General features: G+C 43.8%; 2 protein-coding genes across 2 annotated transcripts in view; one reads left to right on the forward strand and one right to left on the reverse strand.

Annotated features, from left to right (window-relative positions):
- The window catches only part of FBXL13 (F-box and leucine rich repeat protein 13), a 1108093-nt gene that overhangs the window by 744639 nt on the left and 339650 nt on the right, over positions 1-23804 (reverse strand). The window lies entirely within an intron of this gene.
- The window catches only part of LRRC17 (leucine rich repeat containing 17), a 182763-nt gene that overhangs the window by 133140 nt on the left and 25819 nt on the right, over positions 1-23804 (forward strand). Inside the window, exon 3 of the mRNA XM_069229684.1 lies at positions 12510-12665. Within this exon, the coding sequence (XP_069085785.1) occupies positions 12510-12665 (156 nt within the window). The remainder of the gene's footprint in view (positions 1-12509; positions 12666-23804) is intronic.

Consider the following 23804-nt stretch of genomic DNA (forward strand, 5'->3'; position numbering starts at 1 on the left):
CATCTGGTAGACATATTAGTTTTGAACTCACAGGCCACAACGTTTTTATCCTGTACCATACAGTCTACTTGCCCTTTCAGAAGGCTGCAAGTAAAACGGGTACCTAATATCAAAATGGATGTGCGTTTGTCTCTTACAGTTCCAGATTAGAACCTTCAATTTATATGGCTATATCAAGTGTTCAAACTTCGTTGAGGTGGACATTTTCCCGCTCAGTACTTAAATTGAAACTGCCAGAGTACTGAGTTTTAAATATCATGCTACAAAATAAACTAAAATATCAACTGCCAAACTATTGCAATACAAAGGGAAGTATAAATGAACTTTTCTAAACTCCACATATATGTACCACATATAAATCGCCTCCGGGTAGTTATTTAGGTCAGCGTTTCCATAGGAAATGACTTGTTTGTTTTGCTTATAACATTGGCTCTGTTTGACAAATCTTCACAAAACTTTCCAAAAGGTGCTTTCTTTTGACTTGTTACTTTATGGAAAGCTTCAGGGTGATATGTCAAGCAGGGACTGAGGAAAAAAAAAGGGGGGATCCCAAAATGCTAAATACCTGTTCATTTTCTATAGACTTTGTAGAACAGCGCTACCACCAAAACTGCGCAGGTGGAGGTTGGCTGGTCTTGGGATTTGTATGCAAGGCCTGGATGCAGACCATGGGCAGCAGAGGACTGGCTTTACGTATGGTGATAAAATATTACCTTACATTAAAAAAGTTCCTATTAAAGAGGTTATTGTGAGGTGAAAATTTCAGTGTCAATGTAACCTTTAAAATAGAGATGGGCGGAACTCGCGGAGTCCTACTCCGGGGAATTCTTCGGAACTACATAAAAACCACATCAAGAAAGATTCGAGGATTCAGGGTGTGGAGATCCCAGAAGGACCTTCCCTGGGGCCTAAAATATTGTTTTAAAAAAAAAAAACATTTGCCACCAATTCGCAAAGGATCAGTGACATTTTTTTTAAAGTGTGGGCTCCTGTGGGTTTAACCCCCCCCCCCTCCACCCATGGGGTGACATTCGCCCCCCAACAAGCCTCTTGAGAACCCAGGGACCCCATCACTTGGGCCAAATCATTTAATGAGGTAAGGGGTGCGGGCCCCCACCCCAAGGAGGCCCCGTGAACCAGTACCCCAGTGCAATTTTTTATTACAGGGAGTGGGGGGGATGCTTCCTCACCCTAGGTCTCAATGGTGTCTAATGGATCCCATCTTCCAGGGCCAGTGTATTGTTTTTGGGGAGGGGGCGGCTCTGGACCCTATCCCCCGGAGCGCAATCGCAGTGTCTTAAGGACCCGATTATCGGGACACTGCAGTTGCATGCTAGGGAAAGTGCAGGCATACCCTGCCTGCACTCTTCCGGGCAAGGAATGGAACATTGCTCACACCCAAGTGAGAGCAGGGAAATGGTGTGGGCTCCCACCAGCACTCAAGTATGATGCTGGCCATGAAGCCGGCAGGGGCCACGGGGGCCTTGGGGCTCCCCCCACATTCCCAAACAACGAGATGATGGGCACCTGATAACCCACCAAGTGTTAGAAGTGGTTAGGTCCTGCCAGATGAGCCAGCTGGGGTTGCGAGGGCCCAACAAAAGAGTGCTGTGGTTGACCTGGGAGGGCACCAACTTAATAAAAAAATGCCAGCACCCACAATAGGTGCCAGCTGGGGAATCATCTATGGCCGCAGAGGCCCTATCCCTACATTAACGATGTGGGCGTCCTGGTGGGCACTATGACACCGTAATTTTATTTTTTTAAATGAATAACAAATAAAGGTTATAGTGATGTTATAGTTAGTAATTGTAATAATATAATACTTTACAATTTTTTTTTTAATTTAGAAATTCACTAAAGAAACATTATAGTTAGGTGTAAATGTCAGTTAAAAACCTCTGAAATTCACCTGTTATAGTTATCTCAAATAACTCTGACTCATGCGCTAAAGTAACCATAATTCACTCCCTCGTCATGCACTACTAATTCCGTCCAATATTACATCATTCATTACATGATGAAACATATGCTAAAGCATCTATGTAAGCAACTGAGTTATTAGTTGTGATGGATGGGAGTCCTTCACAAGTAATAGGCCCACAATAGTCTCCTTCCTGGGAACCAAGTACTGCCATTGTACCACGACTCTCTCGGGGTAGCGAAACAGCAGTTCAAGGATTACTCAGGGGAAGTGATGTGGGCTAGCAATCTCCATTTGCTGCACACAACAGCATTCAATAAATTATTGTCAGGGCCACTTGAATTATGCGGTTGAACGGACTTGGCAATTTTAGCATAATTATAAATTTGCCACATAACCCGTCATCTCCCTCATAATTTGCAGATTATTTAAAAAAAAAAGTTTCTATCTCAAACGGTTTAAAGGTTACCAAAAATGCAGCACCATGTGTTGCAGCGCAGGGGAAGGCCCTTTGCAAAGCTGGACTGGTCACTTATGTTGCTTATTGCTATATCTGGGTGTTAAACTGGTACTGATGAGGTGTAACCAATGCCCATACAGTGTTACCAAGTTTACAAATGACAAAATAATGAAGTAATACTATTATAAAATGTGCAGGACCATGCAGCATACTTTCCTTTTCTTGACACATAATTTACTCAACACTGCTGCATAACATGGCCCTCTCCTTCTGCATAATTCCAGTGGCACTGATTATTGTCCAGTCTGTGCCAATTTCTTTGCAAAGCTCCAACTGCCTGTTTCAAAATGCCCTTCAGACCCAGGGCAAGTTTTTATAAAAAGTTCCGTGGGGCTCCTGTACTTAATGCAGCCCCCCTCAACATTACACATCAAGTAGGTGGTGCCCCTGACAAACTTGGGGCACCACAGAAGCAAGTACAGTATTCAAAATAGCCCACATAAGGCATTATGGAGGCACTCAAGGCCTGACTTGTTACACATTTATTTATCCTACCATGAGACGAGTTTACTTGTCCTGTACTGTGTTCTTTTTCTTTCTTTTAATCTATCGGAGTGCCCCGTTCCTATATGGAGTACCCAAAGACTTGGCCACTAGTTGGCAGTGAGAGAAGCCCAATCGGTCTGTCTTAGCCATCTCCTTATCCAGCAGCACTGCAGGCATGGTGGGGAGACTGTGGTGCTCACTCTACTCCACCCAGGCAGAGGGAGCAGAGGCAGCACACCAAGTCTGGGAAAGGGTGGTGGAGTGCGACAGCACTCCCCTCCCTCTATTTCATATCTGGAGTCCAGGGGCCCAAGCACTGCTGCACCTGCCCTATGGGAGATGGAGGCCGACCCAGACCAGAGATTAAGAACAGGGATGGGTCCCCACGCACAGCCCCTCTCCAGATTAGATCATTTTTTGAAGTAAGGATCCTCATTGTGCTGACCCCTGGGCACGGCCCACCCAGGAGGCATTGTGAACAGTATTATGGGAGAGCACCACCCACTCGTTTCATTTAAAGGGTCAAAAGTAAAATATCTAAAAAGAGGTAGTTTATCTCTAAGCAGCAAAGGGCAGATTTTGTCAGTCTCTGGCTCGTTTTGCTCTTGGGAGCGAGCTCTAGTCACCATAAGTAGTTTTAACAGGCCTCCTGGTCTCTAAAAGGGTACACTTTCCTACAAGCTTGGTTTTCTGCACCATCCTTCTACTCTACCTGCGTCCTGGTGCTTCTCTCCTGCTGGTGGGGGGGCATCTTGCACAGCCTCTACCACTACCACCCAGCAGAACACCCTCCTACCTGCACTCCTGGCTGTTTTGGAGAGCTCTTTGGGTGGTTGTGGAGTCCAGCTCTTTCCCCAACTGGTCATCAAGGGGCAAAAGGGGTGCAGCAACACTGGCCCTGGAAAGACCCATCTAATCCAGGGGTCAGCTGCAGACAAAGTCATTAGGTGGCTTATCTTTCCAGCTGTCCATTGCTCTGCTGTCGTCAACTTACCAAAAAACTTCAAAAGGGAGGCCCCTCCTATGTTGGCACTGGATGTCTGGGCTTTCTCCTTTGTTTAGTGTGCCTGAGCTGACCCAGCCCAGGTGCAGAGTGGTAACTAGTTATCCTCCACACACCTTCCTTCCCAATAATGGAGCAGATTATTGATAAATGCTTATTCTGTGTGGGGACTCCTTTATTCAATCTGCTAGGGAGCAAACTAACTAATGCAGAGACCTGGGATTAGGTTATAAGATGAGTCACACAAATATGACAATTCGTGACCTCCCATACGATGTATATGCATATTATTGGAACCTTCAAAATCAAACTTAGTGTTCTTTTTACACCAGTTTGACATGTTGCTAGACTGTGTAGACTTAAGTGGAGTGAAGCTGCACTCTAAGGCAGATTTCACCTATATGTAATAGAGTGAAAACACTGCAGATTTTCCCCAGTAAACCCTACAGACCTATCTATGAATGTCCACTAATACTTTAAAACCTACCACAAGTCAGCACCAATCCTTGAAAAGTTTCTTCCTTACCAGACTGCCTTTGCATAATAATAGGGGTGCACATAACGATAGTCTCATAACGCACTACCTGGACACGTGTGTACACATGTTCACATGTAACCAGCTGAGTGCCCCTTACCCTAGCTGCCTTGCAGCAGAATTATCTTAAAAGGGAGGCTCTGGCAGCAAACAAGCTCATTTCAATTAGTGTGAAATTATTGTGAGACTCAGGTAGTGAGACTCACCCACAGTAAAGGTCCAAAAACTGGGTGATCAAAAGCAAAAAATCCTGGGGGACTAAATGGGGAGAACACACTTTCCCCAGTTTATAATATTTATTTGAAGAACTAGGGGTTGCCTTTTAGATTCTTTAGTTGTCCATAAAACAGTTTAAGACAAAAGCACAATATTTTGATAAGATATTTCAGTCAAGTCAATGACGTACATGATTAGTTCTGGAGGATATTATTCGAAACAAGAGTTCCATCCCAGCTAGAGACTTTACAATGTGGGTTGCGTAGAGTAAGGCATTCAACATCTTCAAGTTTGTATCCCGGTTCCCAGGAGAAGTTGAAAAGAGCCACTGAATGTTGTTTGTGTCATGCCCAGATTCACAGCCCAAGATGCATAAAAAATGGTGAAATGCACAATTCACTGTACCAATGAACACCCCATTCCTGGTCAGCAACATGCTGAATGATTTCATGTGTTACTGGCTTCCTTAAGAACCACTGATACATATTAGAACAAGACAAATATGTCTATTACATACACTATTATGCTTTCCATTGAATTTCCATGATGGCTGATCCCCACTGCCTCAGGACTGAGGATCCAAATTAAAGATGATTATTGCTTTCAATTTAAAGGTGTTTACTGAGCACAACCATAGTCAGGTGACAGACCACGAGTTGCCTAACACAGAAGCAGACCACCTTCCCACTATAACTCCACATAACATAGACCAGTGACTCAAAGGTGGAAGAAGAGGAATGCAGAGGAATGTAGAGAGAATAATTTACGAAACAGCAATCTGACAATCTTAAGGAAAAAGTCTCCCAGTATAAACTCTGCACCCTGTTCTCCAGAGGATAATTTCCTTGCTGTCTGGACCAACACATATGACACACCCTCTCCTCATGACACCTGCCCTACTCAACTCATACAAAAAGAACATAAGATGGACAGAATGCTGAACAATGTCAAACTTTTACCCTGTCACAGATCTGGGCCTAAATCCATTGGTATTTTGTTATCACCATGCCATTCCAGTTTGGACCCAGCCATATGAAAATCAGTATCGACCCTTCTCCCCCCCCCCCCCCCCCCCCCCCCCCCCCCCAAGGTAACAGTCCAGCCCGAACTGTCAGGCCAGGTCCTCCCTGGACTGGAAACAAGCATCCTGCAACTGGTTTTGGGGTATCACCCAATATCACCCAGACTAGCTTGAATCTGGTGGCGTCGCTAGCACAGGACCAACATTGGGGCATACCCTTACCACTTAGGACAACAAATGCTAAAAAAGAACAGATGATGGGTGGAATGCTGAACAATGTCACACATTCACCCCTAGTCACAGGTCTGGGCCTAAAACCATAGTTTTTTTGCTTGCCACACCATTCCAGTTTGGACCCAGCCATATGCAAATCAGTCTTGACCCTGCTTGTCATGGGAACATTCCAGCCTGAACTGCCAGGCCAGGTCCTCCCTGGACCAGAAACAAGCATCCTGGGACTGGTTTCAGGGTAGCACCACCTCGTCAACCAGGCTAGCTTGAATCCAGTGGCATAGCATGCATGGGGCCCACATCTAGGCATACCCCCACACTTAGGGCAACAAATGGAAAAAGAGCAGATGATGGATGGAACATTCACCCTCAGTCACAGATATGGGTCTAAATCCATTAATCTTTTGCTCCACACACCATTCCAATTTGGAACCAGCCACATGCAAATCAGGCTTGACCCTGCTGTCCATGAGAACAGTTCAGCCAAAACTGCAACTCATAGTCCATCCATATGTTTGTTACAGATCACCCCCATCTCTGTATTCATGTTGGCCAGGAAAGTCCTTTTGACCTGAGGGTGAGGAAAGGGATATTTCCTGCCTCCTGCCTCCTGTTTTCTTGAGCCTTAAGGAAAAGCCCACCAAAGGCACAATCCAGTGCATGTTCAGTTCCTTTCTCAGATCAAGCAGCACCCTCTTTCTGATCAGAGAATTGTGGTTTCAGGCCCCAGAAGAAGAGGAGATCATCACCTAATCGTGCTGTTTTTTTGTTTGTTTTTTAGGTATCACCACATAATATTTTGTCCATTGCTTTTTTGATGTCAGTACCACCAAGACTGTGCCACCATACACTAAATGCTTAATTTTTAAAACATTAAGAGCCAGGGGCTAAAGGTTTTTGTTCAAAGTCTCATGGTGGGTGCTACTGAATGTCAGGATAGGGAATACCAAGGCTACGTAGATTTGATACATCTCATGTGTCTGTCATCCACTACCTAACAGTGCTTGCCAATTTATCTCACTCTTGAAGATTCTTTTTTCATCCTTGCTTTCTTACTTTGTCACTGTTTTCCTTTCTTTTGCTTCTCTTTTCTTTCCCCCTGTTGTGCTTGTGTCTCTGTTGCTCTGGATTAAACTCTAATGTGGAAAAATAAGTCCTGTCCCAAAAATTAATGCCCATAGGCTCTATCATCAATCCCCAGCTCAACTTAAGCATTGCCCACACTGCATCTTTCCTCATTGGTTTTTAGGGATAGCCTGAAGGAATAGTCTGCTGTTTCAGAGTCTAGCCACATTCCTTGCAGACCACCACCATCTTCTCAATTTGAATAATCAGTGATTTCTTAAGAATTATAGAAGTGATCCCTGGGAACCCTAGGTATGCACACTGGCTCAGGTTATAAAGCAGCTCCACTCTTCTGTCCAAAATTACAGTGCTGTCAACCAGAGGACCTAAAGGCATTTGCCTGTCCCACCATTGTTTTTGCCACCTTCTTGCAGACTTCCATCAAGCTCAGGTTTGTGATCCTTGAACAATCTGCTGGTTGTGCAGCAATCAGAATTCACCACCCCACTCAGAATCTTGGCCTATATATGCGGCCCAAGAGAGATGTCAAGTTATACGTGCATATGTTCACTACTGGTAGATATCACAGACCTATTTAGTAATGTTGCCTCTTTATTTTCCTGGTTCATAGCAGCTCTGCTCCTGTCATTCCGCCCAGGCCTATGGATCAATGGAGTTCTTATGCTTTTCCCTATGACACATTATCTTCTTCTCTTGGATGGACCTATAGACACCCAAGCTCTTAAGGCTGCTACAACTCTGCTGCAGGGTTATCCCATGTACCGATATACAAATGGTGTTGCTTTATACTCCTTGCTTATAGCACCTACGCTTCTGTATGGAGACAACAAAATAGTCTCTTATTTTTACATGGGCATCTCCACACCTGGCTGGACCTCACAGATCCACGTACAAATGGTGTCTTGATTTCCATTCCTGGGAGAATCCCTTATACCCTCATAAAAAGGATGTCTGTTAACTTAATTTGGTAACCCAAAACTAGACAACAAACCCACTCCTCCTCACCAAGCACAATTAAAGGGGAGTTCCCTGCAAAGTTAAAATAATAAATAATGAATGGCATGGTCAGCAAGTATATCCAACTGCAACGTATCTTTCTGCATCACACCATGCCTTAGTGCAATGACAAGTTCACCATAAGAAGTTTGGAGCACACTTAAGAACCCCAGGCAAGATACCAAATTACATCGCCCACATAGACCAGACCATGAAACACACACTATGAATTTGCATAACAAGTAACTTTTTAGTCAACCACCAAGAATGCACTTTGAAGATTTGTTAGATGTAGAATAGTGCTATGGAGCTGCTACAATACAATGCAAAAGTGAAACAAATGAGAAGAATCAATGAAGGTCTGACTTTAGGATTTCTTTGCTAAAAATAGAAATGTATTTAAAAAAGTGGAAAGTCAAGTGAGTGGCAGATTGAAAATCAATTCAAATAAAAAGAGGAACAAGGGAAGAAGTTGAGCAGAAGGGGGAGGAGAGAATAAAGAAGGTCTGTGATCATTTAAAAATACAAAGAACCAAAGAAAACACCACTTCTACCTACACTCTCACAAAATCTATTTTTGCACCTTCATTGAAAAACATTAATAAATATCAAGGTTGTCCCAAAATAGATAATAGCCTTAATTCTTGTTTTATTTCAACTTTGGCAACAACAAAGGGTCACAAGACCCAGGAAGTCTAAAGCTGTGGTAGCTCAATGTTAGCAAAGAAAAACACCTGACCATATTTATAGCTTGAGGGCCCCCAGAACAGTTTTTTCCCAAAAGGAAGCAAGGGTCAGATTCTCTACTATGTATCTAGGATCAAACGTATCTTATCTTCTTTTACTGGTTCCTGTTGTGCCACTTTAACCAAAATCTGTGTTCAAGTTTTTTGTCTTGCTTTTTGTTCACCTTGTTTTACATCTCTAGCCTTATATCCTCTCCTCAAAAATGTTTGTTCCATCTCTTCACATTTCCTGTTCATATCTTCCTCATTTGAGCAATTTCTCTTAATCCTAATGAATTATCCATAAAGAATACAGTTCAGTAGAGATTTCGGATGAAATCTTGATCCATGTAGGATGCTATTAGTAAATGTTGGTTTATGGTATAATGTTGTTTGTAATGTACTATCTGCAATGTATACCATCACATCCAAAAACTCTATAGAGATCTTACTCATTTTGTATGTAAATTGAAGGCCTAGATCATTGGTATTCAATTTCTAAAAAAAAACTCCTCAAAACATCCTCTCAGTACCATTCCAAATTAGAAATAAATCATCTATGTATCGCAGCCAAATCATTATTTTCTCCATATAATTATCATTCCCCTCTCCCCAAGTTATGTGCTTCGCCCATCAACCCATGGTTAGATTTGCATAGCTTGGAGAAAATAAAATTCCCATGGCTGTACCACATATTTGTTTGTAAATATGCTGATTGAAATGAATACATTGTTCCTTAAGCATAATTCTGTCATTTCTAACACCATTTCTGGATGTCTTAGAAGATGAATACTCCTCTGCTGTAAGAAATATTTGACCGCTTTCATTCCCAAATCATGAGAGATTTAAGTATACAGGGAAACTACATCTATAGTGATCAATATATAATCTGACTGCCATGTTACCCCTTCCAGTATTCTCAAAAAGTCTCCTGAATCTTTAATAAATGAACTGAGATCTTTTATCATAGGTGCCAAAAAAGAGTCCACATATTGAGATACCTTTTCATACATTGATCCACAACTGGAAATGATAGGTCTACATGGAGGCTTTTTCAAAATCTTATTAACCTTTGGTAAAAAAAAATATAGAGTGGGCAAAATTGGATTGTCATTAGTCAGAAATTTCGATTCATCCGTGCTAATCAAACCATCTAAATACAACGTTTCTAATTAGTAATTTAAGTCTTGTACCAGATCATTCATTGGATTTCTACTTAGTTTACAATAATTTGATTTCACATCCAATTGTCTATAGGACTCGGCCAAATAGTCATTTTTCTCCCAAATCACAATGTTTCCTCCTTTGTTAACAGGTTTTATCTCTATATTTTGATTATCCATTTATTTCTTAAGTGCCTTACGTTGATCCTTTGTTAGATTTTCTTTCTTCTTTTTGTCCACTTTGAACTATATTTTCTCTAAGTCGGTAACAACCAGATCATGAAGTACATCAATCTTGTTCCCGGGTGTGCGTATCGGACAGAACTTCAATTTTGGTCTAAATTTCATAAGCTCTTGTTGTTCAATATCAGTTCCTAGTGTTGATAATATTTGTGTTTCTGTCATTATATTATCATCTAAATCATGCGTTAGATCATATGCTGTCTTTAATTCTGATTTTTTGTTCAATTGTCAAATCTGACTCCCAGTTAGTTTTCATTTCCCTAGTCGTTCTCATGTTTTCAACCTTTGAAAAATGTTTTGCCAATTTTAACTTACGCACAAATTTATATAAATCAATTCTAGTTTGCACGAGATCTTGATGTTTTTCTGGACAAAAACTGAGGCCTTTTGGCAAAACACTTTCTTCCACACTAGTTAGTTGATAGCTTGACAAGTTCACAATCAAATTTTCAATATTTTCAGGATCCTCCATTATATCTTTTATTTTTTCCTGCTGCGTAACATGTAATCCTTTCCTCTTCCTTGTTCCTCTTCTCGTTTTCCTCAAATAGCCCTCTCCAGGCTCGCTCCATAGAGTAGGTGCTCGTGTTAAGGGAAGGGCTAATCCCTATGTAATATAATCCACAAATTGACAAACGTCAGACATGGCCTCACAGGATTCTTAGGTTTTCTTAGTTTTCTAGTTTATTCAATGATGAAATCCCCAACACCAACGCGGTTCAACCAACAAGGTTTTGATCACGGTAACTGAGCGATCCATTTACCCACAATATATACTTTCTCCTATCTTAAACCTTAAAGAGGCATTATGGAATATGTAGTCCAAACCTCAAATATTCCCCCAAAAATAGTGCATTAAAGTACAACACCCCACAAAATATCTACATGCCACAACACAAAATTAAAACACAAATACGGTCACAAAAAAGTGTTGCCTGTCCTTTTCTTACTTAAAACACTAATCATCAATGTTTTGTTAGATATGCTAACACAAAAATACTACACATGTTCTTTTTACTTTAAGCCATTTCAAATTGGACTTCCTGCAACCACACTCTAGATATATATATAAAGAATGACAATCTGAAGATTTTGAAGAAGCACCTCCCTATGAGAATCTTAAAGACATTATTGAATTTATATATTAATTGCAAACATTCATTTTCATGTCATAAAAAGTCATGATATCGTATCATCTAATCAATTAAGATGTCTTGCAAAAAAAATAAAAAATGTCTAGTGCCCTAAGGAGATGTCTACCCATGAACAGAACCCTACAGGTATTGTACAATTTTACTATCTACAAATACAGGAAATAGATGTTCAAAGATGACGGTACAATTCTTCATCCCCATTGATCCCATATGGGGTCTTTGTTTTGAATCTAATGATAAACCTGGACTCTAATCGTCTCAGCAGTTGAACGCTACCCCCGCTCTTTACACACATATAAATATACATAGAGGGAGACTCAGTCCTCTATACCCACTTGCCTGTTAATGTGTCCTTCGCAGTTAGCCTCCGTCCACCACAGGCTAAAAAATGGAAGAGTGGGCCAAGCTTGCCTCATCCGTTGCCTGCCTTGCACTGTGAAAGACAGCATTTTGCCAAATTACATGTGCTCAGCCGCCTAAAGCGATTTACACTCCAGAACTAGTATTTCTGGACTGGTCAGCAAATCCTTATTTTTTATTATTTCTTTAAACTAATAAATATTCTAAATATTTTGACCCACTGCATTAGTTCTTATTTCATGTATTTTTCTTTGCTAACACTAGTCTGGCATTATTATTGTCATGTCTGAATTCCCCAAGCAAGGAACTGCATACTTTTCTGTCCTTGTTCTGCTTTGAAGATGTTATAATCTACTAATTCATAGTGTCATGGAATATCATTGTGCTGAAGGATTAACTCAAATAATATAGATCCACACAGACCATAATGGGAATGGTAAAAAGAACCTTGGCTCTGATAGGAGATCACATGGGTGATTGGTCAGAAAACCACAGAGGAACAATCAGAAGTCAATGTGCAGTCAAGTAAAAAGTTTCCCTTCAGATAATGTTGACAAACTTTGACTAGTGAAGAGAAAATGGCCTCACCTTAGGTTTGTGGGTATGTCAGAGTATTACAGGTGTCTATATTGACGGTGTGACCCTGATCTGCCACCGAATGTCATGTCTATTAATATTTTTGATTATTTTAACCTCATGGTCAACATGCGTGATGTTCTTCTATATTGCAACACACACCACACAAAATATTTATAGGCTTATAGTGTGGTGATTTATTGTGTGCTGCATGTTAATGTATTCATCACTTTCTCATATTTTTAACAATGTGCTGTTATTTAATCCCAGAGTTACAAAGAGTTCCTGATGACATACCACCAGATATTGTGAAACTGGATCTCTCTAACAACGTAATCAAGCAGCTCCGCTCGAAGGATTTTGAAGACCTTCACAGCCTGCAGATATTGAACCTCAGCAACAATGGACTGGATGCCATAGATCCAGGTAGAAACTTCTATCACTCGTTATGTGAAGAATGTGTATTTCGAGCAACAATTCGTACTATAGTACTACATAATGGTACAACAAGGCACTCAGATAGTGAAACAACCAGAAACTGATATCCTCAATATGAAACAAGCATGTTGTGCATTACAATCCAAATATATGGGCGGGAATGACACCAGCGTTTGATTACAATGGCTAAACCCTAATTAAACTGTTGGATATCTCTTTGTACCAGTCCTAATTGTTCAGCTCCTGCTCCACCTTGAATGAGTGTTTCCAGTACTTGTCTTCGGTCTGAAAAACACAATAGTCAGGAACAAGTTACTTACCTTTGGTAATGCTTAACCGGTAGAGACACTATCTAGCCGCAGATTCCTAACCTTAGAATTATCTCAGGCATCAGACTAGATCTGGAAAAAATTTGTGAGCAGTAACCCTGCATGCCAGTAGGTGGTGTTATCCGCATCAGAAGTCACATGCGCAGTGTCTATGTATGTGCCACCGCAGCACGCTGACATCAATTCTTTTTGTCAGCCCCGGAAGTGACTTGTGTGGTGGAGTATGCTGATATCAATTTATTTTTTTGTAACTTTCCATGTCAGAAGCATGGAGCCATCAAGAGTACTGACCACTGGTTTGTAAAAGCAAGGGCCCTGAAAAAGGGAAAAAGCACTCAGTCTATAAATCCGTTTGCAAGAGTGTGGATAATCAGTGGATCGGTAAGGAATGTGCAGCTAGATAGTCTCTACCTGATATGACGTTGCTGAAGGTAAGTAACTTGTTCATGTGACAGAGACTTCTAGCTGCAGATTCCTTACCTTAGGAGGAGGATCTTCAAAACAACTAAAAAGTCCTGCAGGACTGAGCAGGCAAAGTGCCCAAAGCAAAGCCCTGTTGTGTAAGAGAGAATAAACAGAAAGACCTGAGAAAGGGGGTCCACCCGTTTCTCTGCACACCATGCCATAAAGTTGCTCTGAAGGCAGGCATATAGCGTCTTGGTGGAGGGATGCCTGGCTGCCAAGATGACACTACAGACATTGGACACAAGGTCAAAAGTTGTCAACTATAACTGCTCTGTCTCCATGCATGAAGGTGGAACGTTGACAAGTTCGGGTGGAGAAACCTCCCCGGCTGTTGTGACTGAAGATTATCCCACAGAGGCACCCTGATGGGAAGACTGATGTCCATGCTTAACAGCATGGGATACCAGACTCTCAAATCCCAGTCTGGAGCTGTTGGAAAATGGGTTATTGGTAAGGGCAGGTAAGTACCTACACTTAGCAATAGGCCACTAACCTCCACTTAGATCCAGTTAGGTCTCAGTAAATTAAACCCATCTCAACCCTTGGTAGCTTGGCAATGAGTGACAAGGCTTAACTTAAGAGACAGAGTGTAAAGCATTCAAATATCACAAAACAGTAATTAAAGAAAACGCAGGAAATAGTTTAAAAATCCAAAACCAATTTATAAAAATAGATTATATTTTTATTTTTAAAATGACACAAAAACGAATAAAATCGGTAAGGGGAACCGGAGATATGAATTTTTAAAGAATTATTGTTTTCTAGCGCCTAGAAACAAAAAGTGCCAATCTGGTCACACCTCGACCGGGGCAAAGTCAAAGTTTAAGGCCGACCGCGATGGAGCCCGGCTCGGCTACAGCCCCCAGGAGGCCTCGGTCAAAAGTTTACCTTCGCACTTAGTCGTTTTTCTGTAGATTTTCTTCACCGGGACGAACCTGCAAATCAGGCCGGGTCGTGGTTGAGGCAAGCCGGCTAGAGTTGCCTCAGCGGTTCGGTCCCTCTATGGAGCTTTTTTTTAAAAGTTCTCCAAACTCCTCCAAACTTCTGGATCTTCTCCCAGATGTTCCTTTAAGGTTGTTTTGCGGTCCACAGCTCACCCCAAGGTTCCAGAAGCTCTGAGCTGATCCTTGGGGGCGTGGACTACAACTCCCAGAATGCACCTGGTGCAAACTCCTTTTTGGCCACTGGACAGTGGTCAGCTGGTTGATTTCTTCAGGAGTTGGTGCAGGGGACTCTGGTTAGCAATTTTTCACCTGTAGCACAGTGAGTCCCTCCTTGAACCAGTTGAATCCAGGCAAAGTCCTTCTTGTGATGAAGCCCAAGTGTGCAGCTGGTGCAGTCCTTCACAGTGCAGGGTCCAGCAGGGCAGTCCTTCTTCTGTGGTTCTTCCTTGTTGGAATCTGATGTGGATCTGAGGTATGGGTGCAGGTCTGCCAGTTTTATCCTTGCTCCTGGGTGTAAAACAGGGGGGTTCTGGTTCTCCAATCAGGGGCAGGGTCCTTCTTCCTGTGATGACCACTTCCTGGGAAGTGTGGCAAAAATCAATCCCAGGAGGCAACATTCCTCAAAAATCCATCATGGCTGAAAGTGATTTTTGGACATCTGGCTGAGCCCAAACCCTGGTGTGGCTAAAAATCATAAACACACCCCTCTCCTGCCCCTCTCCTAATTTAATAAAGGGGGCACCTAATTGTCTGGGTTTGCAGGATGTGGGGGTGTTGCTGGGTTGCTCCAAATGTCCTTCTCTGCCTTTGAAGACCAGTTTGGCAGCCCTCCCCCTTCCTGCCTCACCATCTGCTGAGGGGAGATCTTCTCCCACAGGCACATCTCTTTGTGTGAAGCCAGGCCACTTCACACCTCATCAAGGCAGCCTGGCCAGGCTGCCAGAGGCTGGCCAATCAGAGCACAGCAGAAAAAACACTGCAGAACTGAAGTTGGCAACTTTTCCTGTAAAGTTTAAAACTCTTTACCTGAACAAGTTATATTAAATCCAACAAATGGAAGTTGTGGGATTTATTATAACAATTAACTTGATACCAAACTCGTTGTATCTGTCACTTAAGGGGACTTTCAAAATTAAAATGAAGTCTCCCCATTCTAGCCTATGAAGGCCATTTACTACAATGAGGGAAAAACAAATGTGGCTGTTTTTACCTCACCAGGGCTTATAAAACTATTTTTATAAGGTCCCTGCTTATAGTTACATGGCACCCAGCCCTAGGGGCACATAGGGCACACTCTTGGGGTGACATATGTAAACATAAGGTAGTTTAAGACTTTGGAAATACTTTTAATTCCAATGTCGAATTTGCATATAACTTTAATTTAAAAGCAGCCATCAAGGCAGGCCTGCCTTTAAAATGACATTGGGCACCTCAGCAGTGCACTACCTATGCTGGGGTCCCTAAACCTACATGCCCTACCATATACCAGGGACTTATAGGTAGGTTGACTTAGCTAATTGTAATGAGCCTAATTTGCATATGCACTTTACACAGAGCACTGGCCCTGGGACTGGTAAGCAGTACCCAGGGCACAGCCAAGAGTCAGTAACCACCAGTACCTGTCCAAAAAGTATGGGGGTGACCAGGGCAAAAAGGAGGACTTTCCTACAGGAGCCACAAGTATGTCTTGGGCCCGATCGTTGATTATCTTCTTGAGAACTCTGGGCAGGAGTGGGATGAGCGGAAGGGCGTACAGGAGGCCTGAGCTCCACTCTAGATGACAAGCATCTCAGAGTCAGAACTGCCTTGGAAACTCCGGTGCGCAGAACTGCTGACATTGCATGTTCTCAGCAGTAGCAAACAGATCTAACAAAGCTCCCCCACTGCTGAAAGACACAGCTAAGCATCCTCAGCTGGGTTTGTCCGTGCTGGTGTTCAGAGATCCTGCCAGCTACTGAACCATCAGCAACAAAGGGTCCACAACCCCACCCCACCCTGTTGCAGTACCACATGGCTGTGGTGTTGCCCCTGAACACCTGCACCAGCCTTCCTTTGATGGAGGATAGAAAGACTTTTAGTGCCAGACTGATCACTCCGAGCTCCAGCAGGTTGATGTGAATTCCGGATTCCGCCGAAGACCAGAGACCTCAGATCTCCACCTCTCCCAGATGGCTGCTCCAACCCAGGAATGACACATCTATCACTACTATCAGATCTGGCTGCGGAAGGAAGAGGGATCTGCCGCAGACTTAATCGTGGTTTGTTAACCACCACTGAAGATCTTTTTGCAGTGCCGTCTGAGATCTGGAATATGTCGGAGAAATTTCCCTGATGCTGCACCCACTGGAACTTCTTTCTGGTCCTACTGGAGAGCCTGCATATGCCAGCGGATATGTCACAGGAGGCCATGGGTCCCAGCAGCCATAGAGTCAGTCTCTCCGAACTCCAAGATAGAGGCTGAAGCATCAGTAACACAGCCTGTATATCCTGGACTTACTATTTAGGAGGATAAGCCCAAAACTGCTCTGTGTCCAGAACAGCTCCAATGCAGGAGAGCATCTGTGAAGAGATCAGGTGTAACTTCGGCACATAGATAGTGAACCCCGGCAAAAGCAGGAAGTTGGTAGTAGTCTGGAGGTGGGAGACAACAGCAAAGGACAAGACCACCTTTAACAGACAGTTAACAGAATAGGGAAAGACTGGCACACCTTATCTCTGCAGATGTGCTGCAACCACCATCATCACTTAGGTGAACACCTGATGGGCACTGGTAAGGCCAGAGGGGAGCACAGTAAACTGAAAGTGCTTGTGGCATACCGTAAACTGCAGGTAAGGTCTCTGGGCAGGCAGGATTGGGTTGTGGTTGTATGTGTCCTGCAAGTCCAATAAAATCATTCAGTCACCCTGGTCTAGAGCAGACAGCACTTGAGCGAGCATGAGCATTCTGAATTTCTGCTTTTTGTTTCATAAGAAATTGAGAGGGCGCAGGTCTAGGATAGAACAAAGTCATCTGTCCTTTGTGGGCACCTGAAAATAGCAGGAATAGCAACCATGATGTACTTCTAATGCCGGCACTCTCTCCATGGCTTAACTTGGCCAGGAGACCCGCCAGTTCCTGGTGGAATAAGGAGATGTGGTCCTCATCAGCCTGTCACACGTGGGTGGCATGGTTGGAGGGGTAGTCACAAAGAGGAGGGAGTAGAAAGGGGATGGAGTAGCCCCTCCAGTCTGGAGGACTCAGCAGCCAGATGTTGTTGACCTCCAGTGGTGCAGGTGATGGCATATCCTGGCTCCTAATGGATGCCCATTATGGCTAAGTAAAAAGGCTTGGAGGCTGTGGCTGCCGGGGGAGAGGTGGACTGGCCCAACTTCTGGCTACCTGACCCACGGGGTCTTTGGGTACCGTGTCCTCGGCCACACAGGGCTGGGAATCTTGTGTGCCGTGGTGGCTGGGATGGTAGGGATGCGGCTGGAAACCCCTTCCATATCCACTTAAGGAGCGAAAAGTGGACTGGGCTTGGCGAGGGGCTATGGAAAAGCCCTAGGACCTGGCTGTAGCTCTCCTGTGCTTGAAACGCTCTACCATCAAGCTGAGTCAGTCTTGTTTCTGAAGAGATGGGAGCCATCAAAAGGCATTTCCATGACCGAGGCATGGACATCACCTGAAAAGTCCATGGTTCTCAACCAGGTATGACAACTAAGGGCCAACAACAAAGAAACCGCTCTGCCCAGTGAGTCAGTCATATCTGGCCCACGTCATATGGTGAACGTAGCTGCGCCTCTGCTGTCAGCAGTAGTTTGGGATAGTATGGCTCAGGCCTCTTCCAAAACCATAGACAGCACCTGCGCAACAAAGTGCCAGAGTTAATGGGAGTATCTGCCCAAAAAGCACACTGCCTTCTCTAACAGCAGTGCCAGGCTGCCAGAAGAAAACATATTTTTTCCTAAGGTATCCAGCCTCTTGGATTTCCTGTCCGATTGAGCGGCAGGGAATGCACCAGGATATGGTTTGGAAGTGGAGGCTTGGCCCCCCAAGTTCTCCAGGGTGGGATTATGGGTGAGGAAGTTGGGGTCTCCTGGTGTGGGCCAATTACAGTGGGCAATTTTGTTATTCACAGAAGCCCCTGTGTAGGGTTTGCTCCAGGCCCTGAGTAGGATGTCCGTGAGGATGTCATTAAAAGGGAGAAGCGGTTTGGAAGGGGTGGTTCCAAGCTGTAGCACCTATGTTAAGACATTTGTCTTGATAGCCACAGAGGGCAGCTGAGGGGCCAGGACTTCATCTGCCCTCATTACCACAATCGGAAATGAGGCTTCCTCCTCCGTAGCCACAGTAGGTGGAGATACCAAGCCAGTCTCTGGGGCGGTATCCAGTCCACTGCCATCCACCAAATCTTCACACCAGTTGTCCTCATTGAAGTCTAGGGGCTTGTATTCATATGAGTATAGTGGCCCCTCCCAATATGGCCCAGCCCATAGGAGTAGGGTTCAGGAGTAAGAGCTGGTTGAAATGCATCCAGTCAGCGCCGGTGTTGGTGTCAGACGCCTATTGGGCTTCATGTCAGAGTCAGGAATAAGAACGGGGGTGGCAAAGATGTCAGCAGTAGACCAGCGCTAGGGGCACGTTGATGTGGCTCGACCGGCATAGGTCTGGATCCATCCAGGAATCCAAGGGGCTTGACTGGTGCTGGGGAAGAACTCGCAGGTGGAAAACCAGTAGGGGCCCCTCCTGACTAGGCAGGGCCCGAGGACGGGCCACCCAAATATGAGGTGAATGGCCTCCTAAAACTGACAGAGTTGTACAGGGGTCGCTCTGGCTCGAGGAAAGTTGGGGAGGTGTGAAGCTAGGCCTTGAATTCTGACTTTCCCTTGTCTCATCGGTTGACGGCAACAGACTGGGTGTAGTCGGCTTCTTGTTTTTCTTTCTTTTGTGGGACCTACCTGAACATCCGGACGTCTTTGACTGCAACGATGACAGATAGCTGTGAAACTGATCCAGGGACCTTAATCTCGGTCCTGATCGAGACTGCTGCAGTGTCTCACGTCAAGGGCAAGGGTCTTAAGGGACCGCTCCCTCAAGGCCTGGTGGTGCATGGCGTGACAATCGACACAGGTCTTAGATGGTTTGCATTGTTGCCATGCTCAAGTCACCAGAGGCAGATGAGGTGTGGGTCCGTCACCAACATTTGTAGGTGACAGGCAACAAAGGGCTTAAACCCAGCTTTCCTGATAGACGTGCCTGCCACTCCAGAAAACGATGTCTAAAAAAATCCTTGGCAAAAAGTCAGTCAAAAAGTGACTGCGGTTAGCTGTTATCCATGCTGACTGGTGCGAAAAAAAAAAATAATTGATGTCAGCGTGCTGGTGTGGCACCTACATAGACACTGCGTACATGACTTCTACTGCGGACCACACCACATACATCCATCACATTTGTGACCCCCTCTGCCAAACTCTAAATCAGGCCCTCTGTGTCAACCAGGAACCCACAAATGGAAACACATTCTCAGAATGTCAAAGGTCCATACTTTTTCCTCCGAGGTCAGCAGGGCCCACCACCACACCTGATTCAAATGATTTAGAATCTTTTACACTGACCTCCATTTTTTGCATCTTTTTCTAGTTTCACACCACTTGCTGCTCCACTGGTAAGAGACTGTCTGACACCCCCTTCCAATACCATTTTCTTATTAGTTCCAGCGCGCAAACTCTTTGACCAGTTGTAAGTATTGTGGGCTTTTACCCATGCCCATCTCAAGCCCATCACTTTCATTCGTTCCTTGGCTTGCCTTCCAAAAAACACTTGATGTCATTGGTAAATGCTTTACGTTTGTCACGCCTTGAGGACTGCCCCGTTACATGATTTATTGCACGATTGCCGATATACTTCAGGGTGGGCAGACTATTTTATTCTTTTTTCTTCTGTTTCTCCTCTTCTTGCTGCATTGCAGCCATGGTGCTCACAGCACAGGCACAACAGTGTGAACTCAATCTTGGGTATTGGAGCGCTGGTCACATTCTTCACAGTTACCTAATCAGAGTAATTTCTTGTGGCTCTCCCCTTAAAACACTTGACATTGGAAAATGCTTTACTAAAACAGAAATCCTCAAAGTGAAAGCAGCTCTCCCAGCACAGAGGGAGAGCTGATACTATAATATTCACTGCACTTGGGTAATTTGCCCCATAATGCTTTGCAGGGCATTACTTTTACAAAACATTTTTGCTCTTAACTCAGCCTGTGGTGGTCCCAGGACAATGGGACCACCACCAAAACGTTCAGCATGATGCACTCTTTCTTGTCTATGTCATTTCTGGGTCCCCATGCAATGTTACTGCAGGCCTCTAAATAATAACCCCTCCTACCATTCAGCGCCTTTTTAAGTGCTCTCATGGCAGTTACTTTTGTTCTACTGCTGGAAATAGGGCCTTGATTGCAATGTCAATGCTATAAGCACGCTACCCCTGAACATGTATAATGCACTACACCCTCTAGGGCTTAAAATATGGTTATACTGAATTATTTATTGCCATTTTCTTTTTGTGTGGTTAGGCCCTCTTGGGGCTAACTACAAAGTTACAAGACCATGCTTCTTACAAATGCTATTTTCATTGTGGTGTCCTCTATGGGCTGTTCTAAGCATTACAGTCATACCAACATACAAAAATATTTGTGGCACAGAAACTTGCCCCATAATGCTTTGCAGGGCAATACTTTTACAAAACATTTTTGCTCATAACTCAGCTTAGGACAATGGGACCACCCTCAAAACATTCACCACGATGTGCTCTTTCAATCTACATCATCTCTGGGTCCCCACACTATGTTAGTGGGGACTCCAAAATAATAACCCCTACCACCATTTATTATCTTTTGAACCTTTCTCATGGTTGTAACTTTTGTTTTACAGCTGAGAGACATTGTTTTATGGGCCTTGTTTGTAATATCGTTGCAATAGGCTTGCTAATATTGAGAATGTGTAACACACTATGTCCCCTAAGGACTACATTTATGATCACATTGCATTACTTTCTCTTATTCTTTTTTATGTGGTTTTGCTCTCTAAGGGCTGACTGTATAGTTATATGACCATGTTTCTTCCAAAATCTGTTTTTATTGTTGTGCCCTCTAGGGGCTGATCTGAGCACTGCAGTCAACATACTATAATATGAATGGCATGAAAACTCGCTCCATAATGCTTTACAGGGCTTTCATTTTACAAAACATCTTTGTTCACAAACAAACAAGTCGGTGGTGGTCCTAGGACAAAGGGACCACGTTGATCTGTTTACATCATCTCTCGATCCTCTCACCATTCAGTCTCTTTTAAGCTTTCTCATGGCTAGGACTTTTGTTTTACTGCTGGGAGAAGTTTTGTTTTAAAGGAGTTGTTGTAATATCATTGCAGTAGGCCTGCTAGCCCTAAAAACTCCCTCTAGGGGCTAAGATTATGGTTACATTGCACTACATTCTCCTGTTTTTTTCATGCGGTTATGACCTCTAGGGGCTAACAATATGGTTACATGACCATGATTCGCACTAATGATATATTTGTTATGGTGCCCTATAGGCGCTGTTTTGAGCATTACAGTCTAATGCCAAAAGTTTATTTCTAATAAAGGTTTATATGATAATTGTATATGTTTTAATAATTGTTCTTTATTACAATTATGACCATGATACAGGCCAACTTAAAGTCCTTATTACATACTGACTATTTGAACACTCTTGTTATGTTTGGTTGACCCTTCTAGTTTATTTCTCCTCTGTGGCTGTCTTGAGTCTTTTTGGGGGGAATTGTGTTAGCCAGACAGCAACTCTGATTGGGAGGGGGGGGGTGATGAAAGTGGTATTCTATTGGAATTGGCATGGCAGATTTAAATTAGGATGCTAAATGGCAAAATTTTCATTTTTTTGCTGCAGATAAAGGAATAAGGTAAATGGAAGTGCTTTAGTTATATGCAGGGCCACCTGCATTATATGCAGCAAAAGACAAAATTATCAGCCAGTGTTGACCAATTTATGTGGCAAGAAAAGTTCAGTTATGAATTTACAATGCCAATAGCTCCAACTCGAGCAAATATGAGGCGTATTGCATTGCAAATTATTGTTTTTTTACGGCTGCCTTTATGCTGCTGGTCTCCTCTTTTAAATTGTTAAGCAGCACGGAGATAGATTTCTGCAAGACCATTGTCACTTTTTGTCATGGCAGTCTCTTTTAGCGGGAGGGAAGATGAACCCTCCTTATTGGCTTATGATGATTTCTCTTTTGGTGCAAAAAGGTCTTCTCTTGCCCTTCTTTTGCAGATATATCTTCTCGCATCCTCCATCCACAGGGGGTAGATTAGGTTTCTCCAGTAACACAAATGTGCCTCAACAGAACGTTTCCTGGATTAGACAAGAACGAACAGTGGCAACCGCTACACCCAAGAGGGCTGTTTTTGGGGGCAATTCCCCAGTGCACTTGAGTTGGTTGATAGTAGGGTCCGAATAGTATATGGGGCACATCCAACATTGGAGACCCGGTTCACTTCTCTGGCTTGCCACGGTCCAACCAGTCTTTCCTCTGGAGTTGATATGCACAACCAAGGCCCCGGGGTATACCTCAAGCGTGCTGACGTTACACCCAGGCTTTTTGTCACCAGTGCCTCATGAGTGACTTTCTTCCTCTTGCCCAGGGAACCAACACACATGGGAGATTAGATAACAGCTCCCAAATATATGTCAAAACTCATTCAAACTGCACTGAGTAGACCCCTTACCAGTTAAACTTTCCTCTAAATGTTTAGCATAAGCATACATGACCAAAGGTTCCCCCACAATTCACTAATTACTAATGGGACCCTTAGCCTTGCTAGCATCCTACCCTGACTGATTAAGTTATTAAAATACACTTGAGTAAATTTATAGTCCAACAAACTGCTACTGTTTAACCCCTTGGGCGCCACAAATGCAATGGTTACGTCCTTGGCTGCAGCACTGAGGCGCCAAGGACGTAACCGTTACGTCCTGCGACCAGCTCATGGGGGAGTGCTAGTGCCCCGCCCCCCCCCCTCCCATGACCCTCCTACCCCTCTCCCATGGGCAGGGGTGGAAGGGGAATCGCTTCCCCTGCCACCCTGACCCCCCGCAGCCAGTGACGTCTGATGACGTCACAAACAATAGCACGGTGACCTCATCAGAGGCCACCCCCATCGCACTAGAAGCCGACACCCACAAGTCACCCCCATCCTGGATTCCCCTGAGTGTCTAGTTTTCAGAAATGGACAGGTTTGGTAGGTTTCCCTAGGTGCTGGCAGAGCTAGAGGCCAAAATCCACAGCTAGGCACTTTCCAAAAAACACATTAGATTTCATTGTAAAAATTCAGAGATGTACAAGTAACCACTGCTTCT

Source organism: Pleurodeles waltl, chromosome 4_1 (genome assembly GCF_031143425.1).
Source record: "Pleurodeles waltl isolate 20211129_DDA chromosome 4_1, aPleWal1.hap1.20221129, whole genome shotgun sequence".
In the NCBI taxonomy this organism is placed as follows: domain Eukaryota; kingdom Metazoa; phylum Chordata; class Amphibia; order Caudata; family Salamandridae; genus Pleurodeles; species Pleurodeles waltl.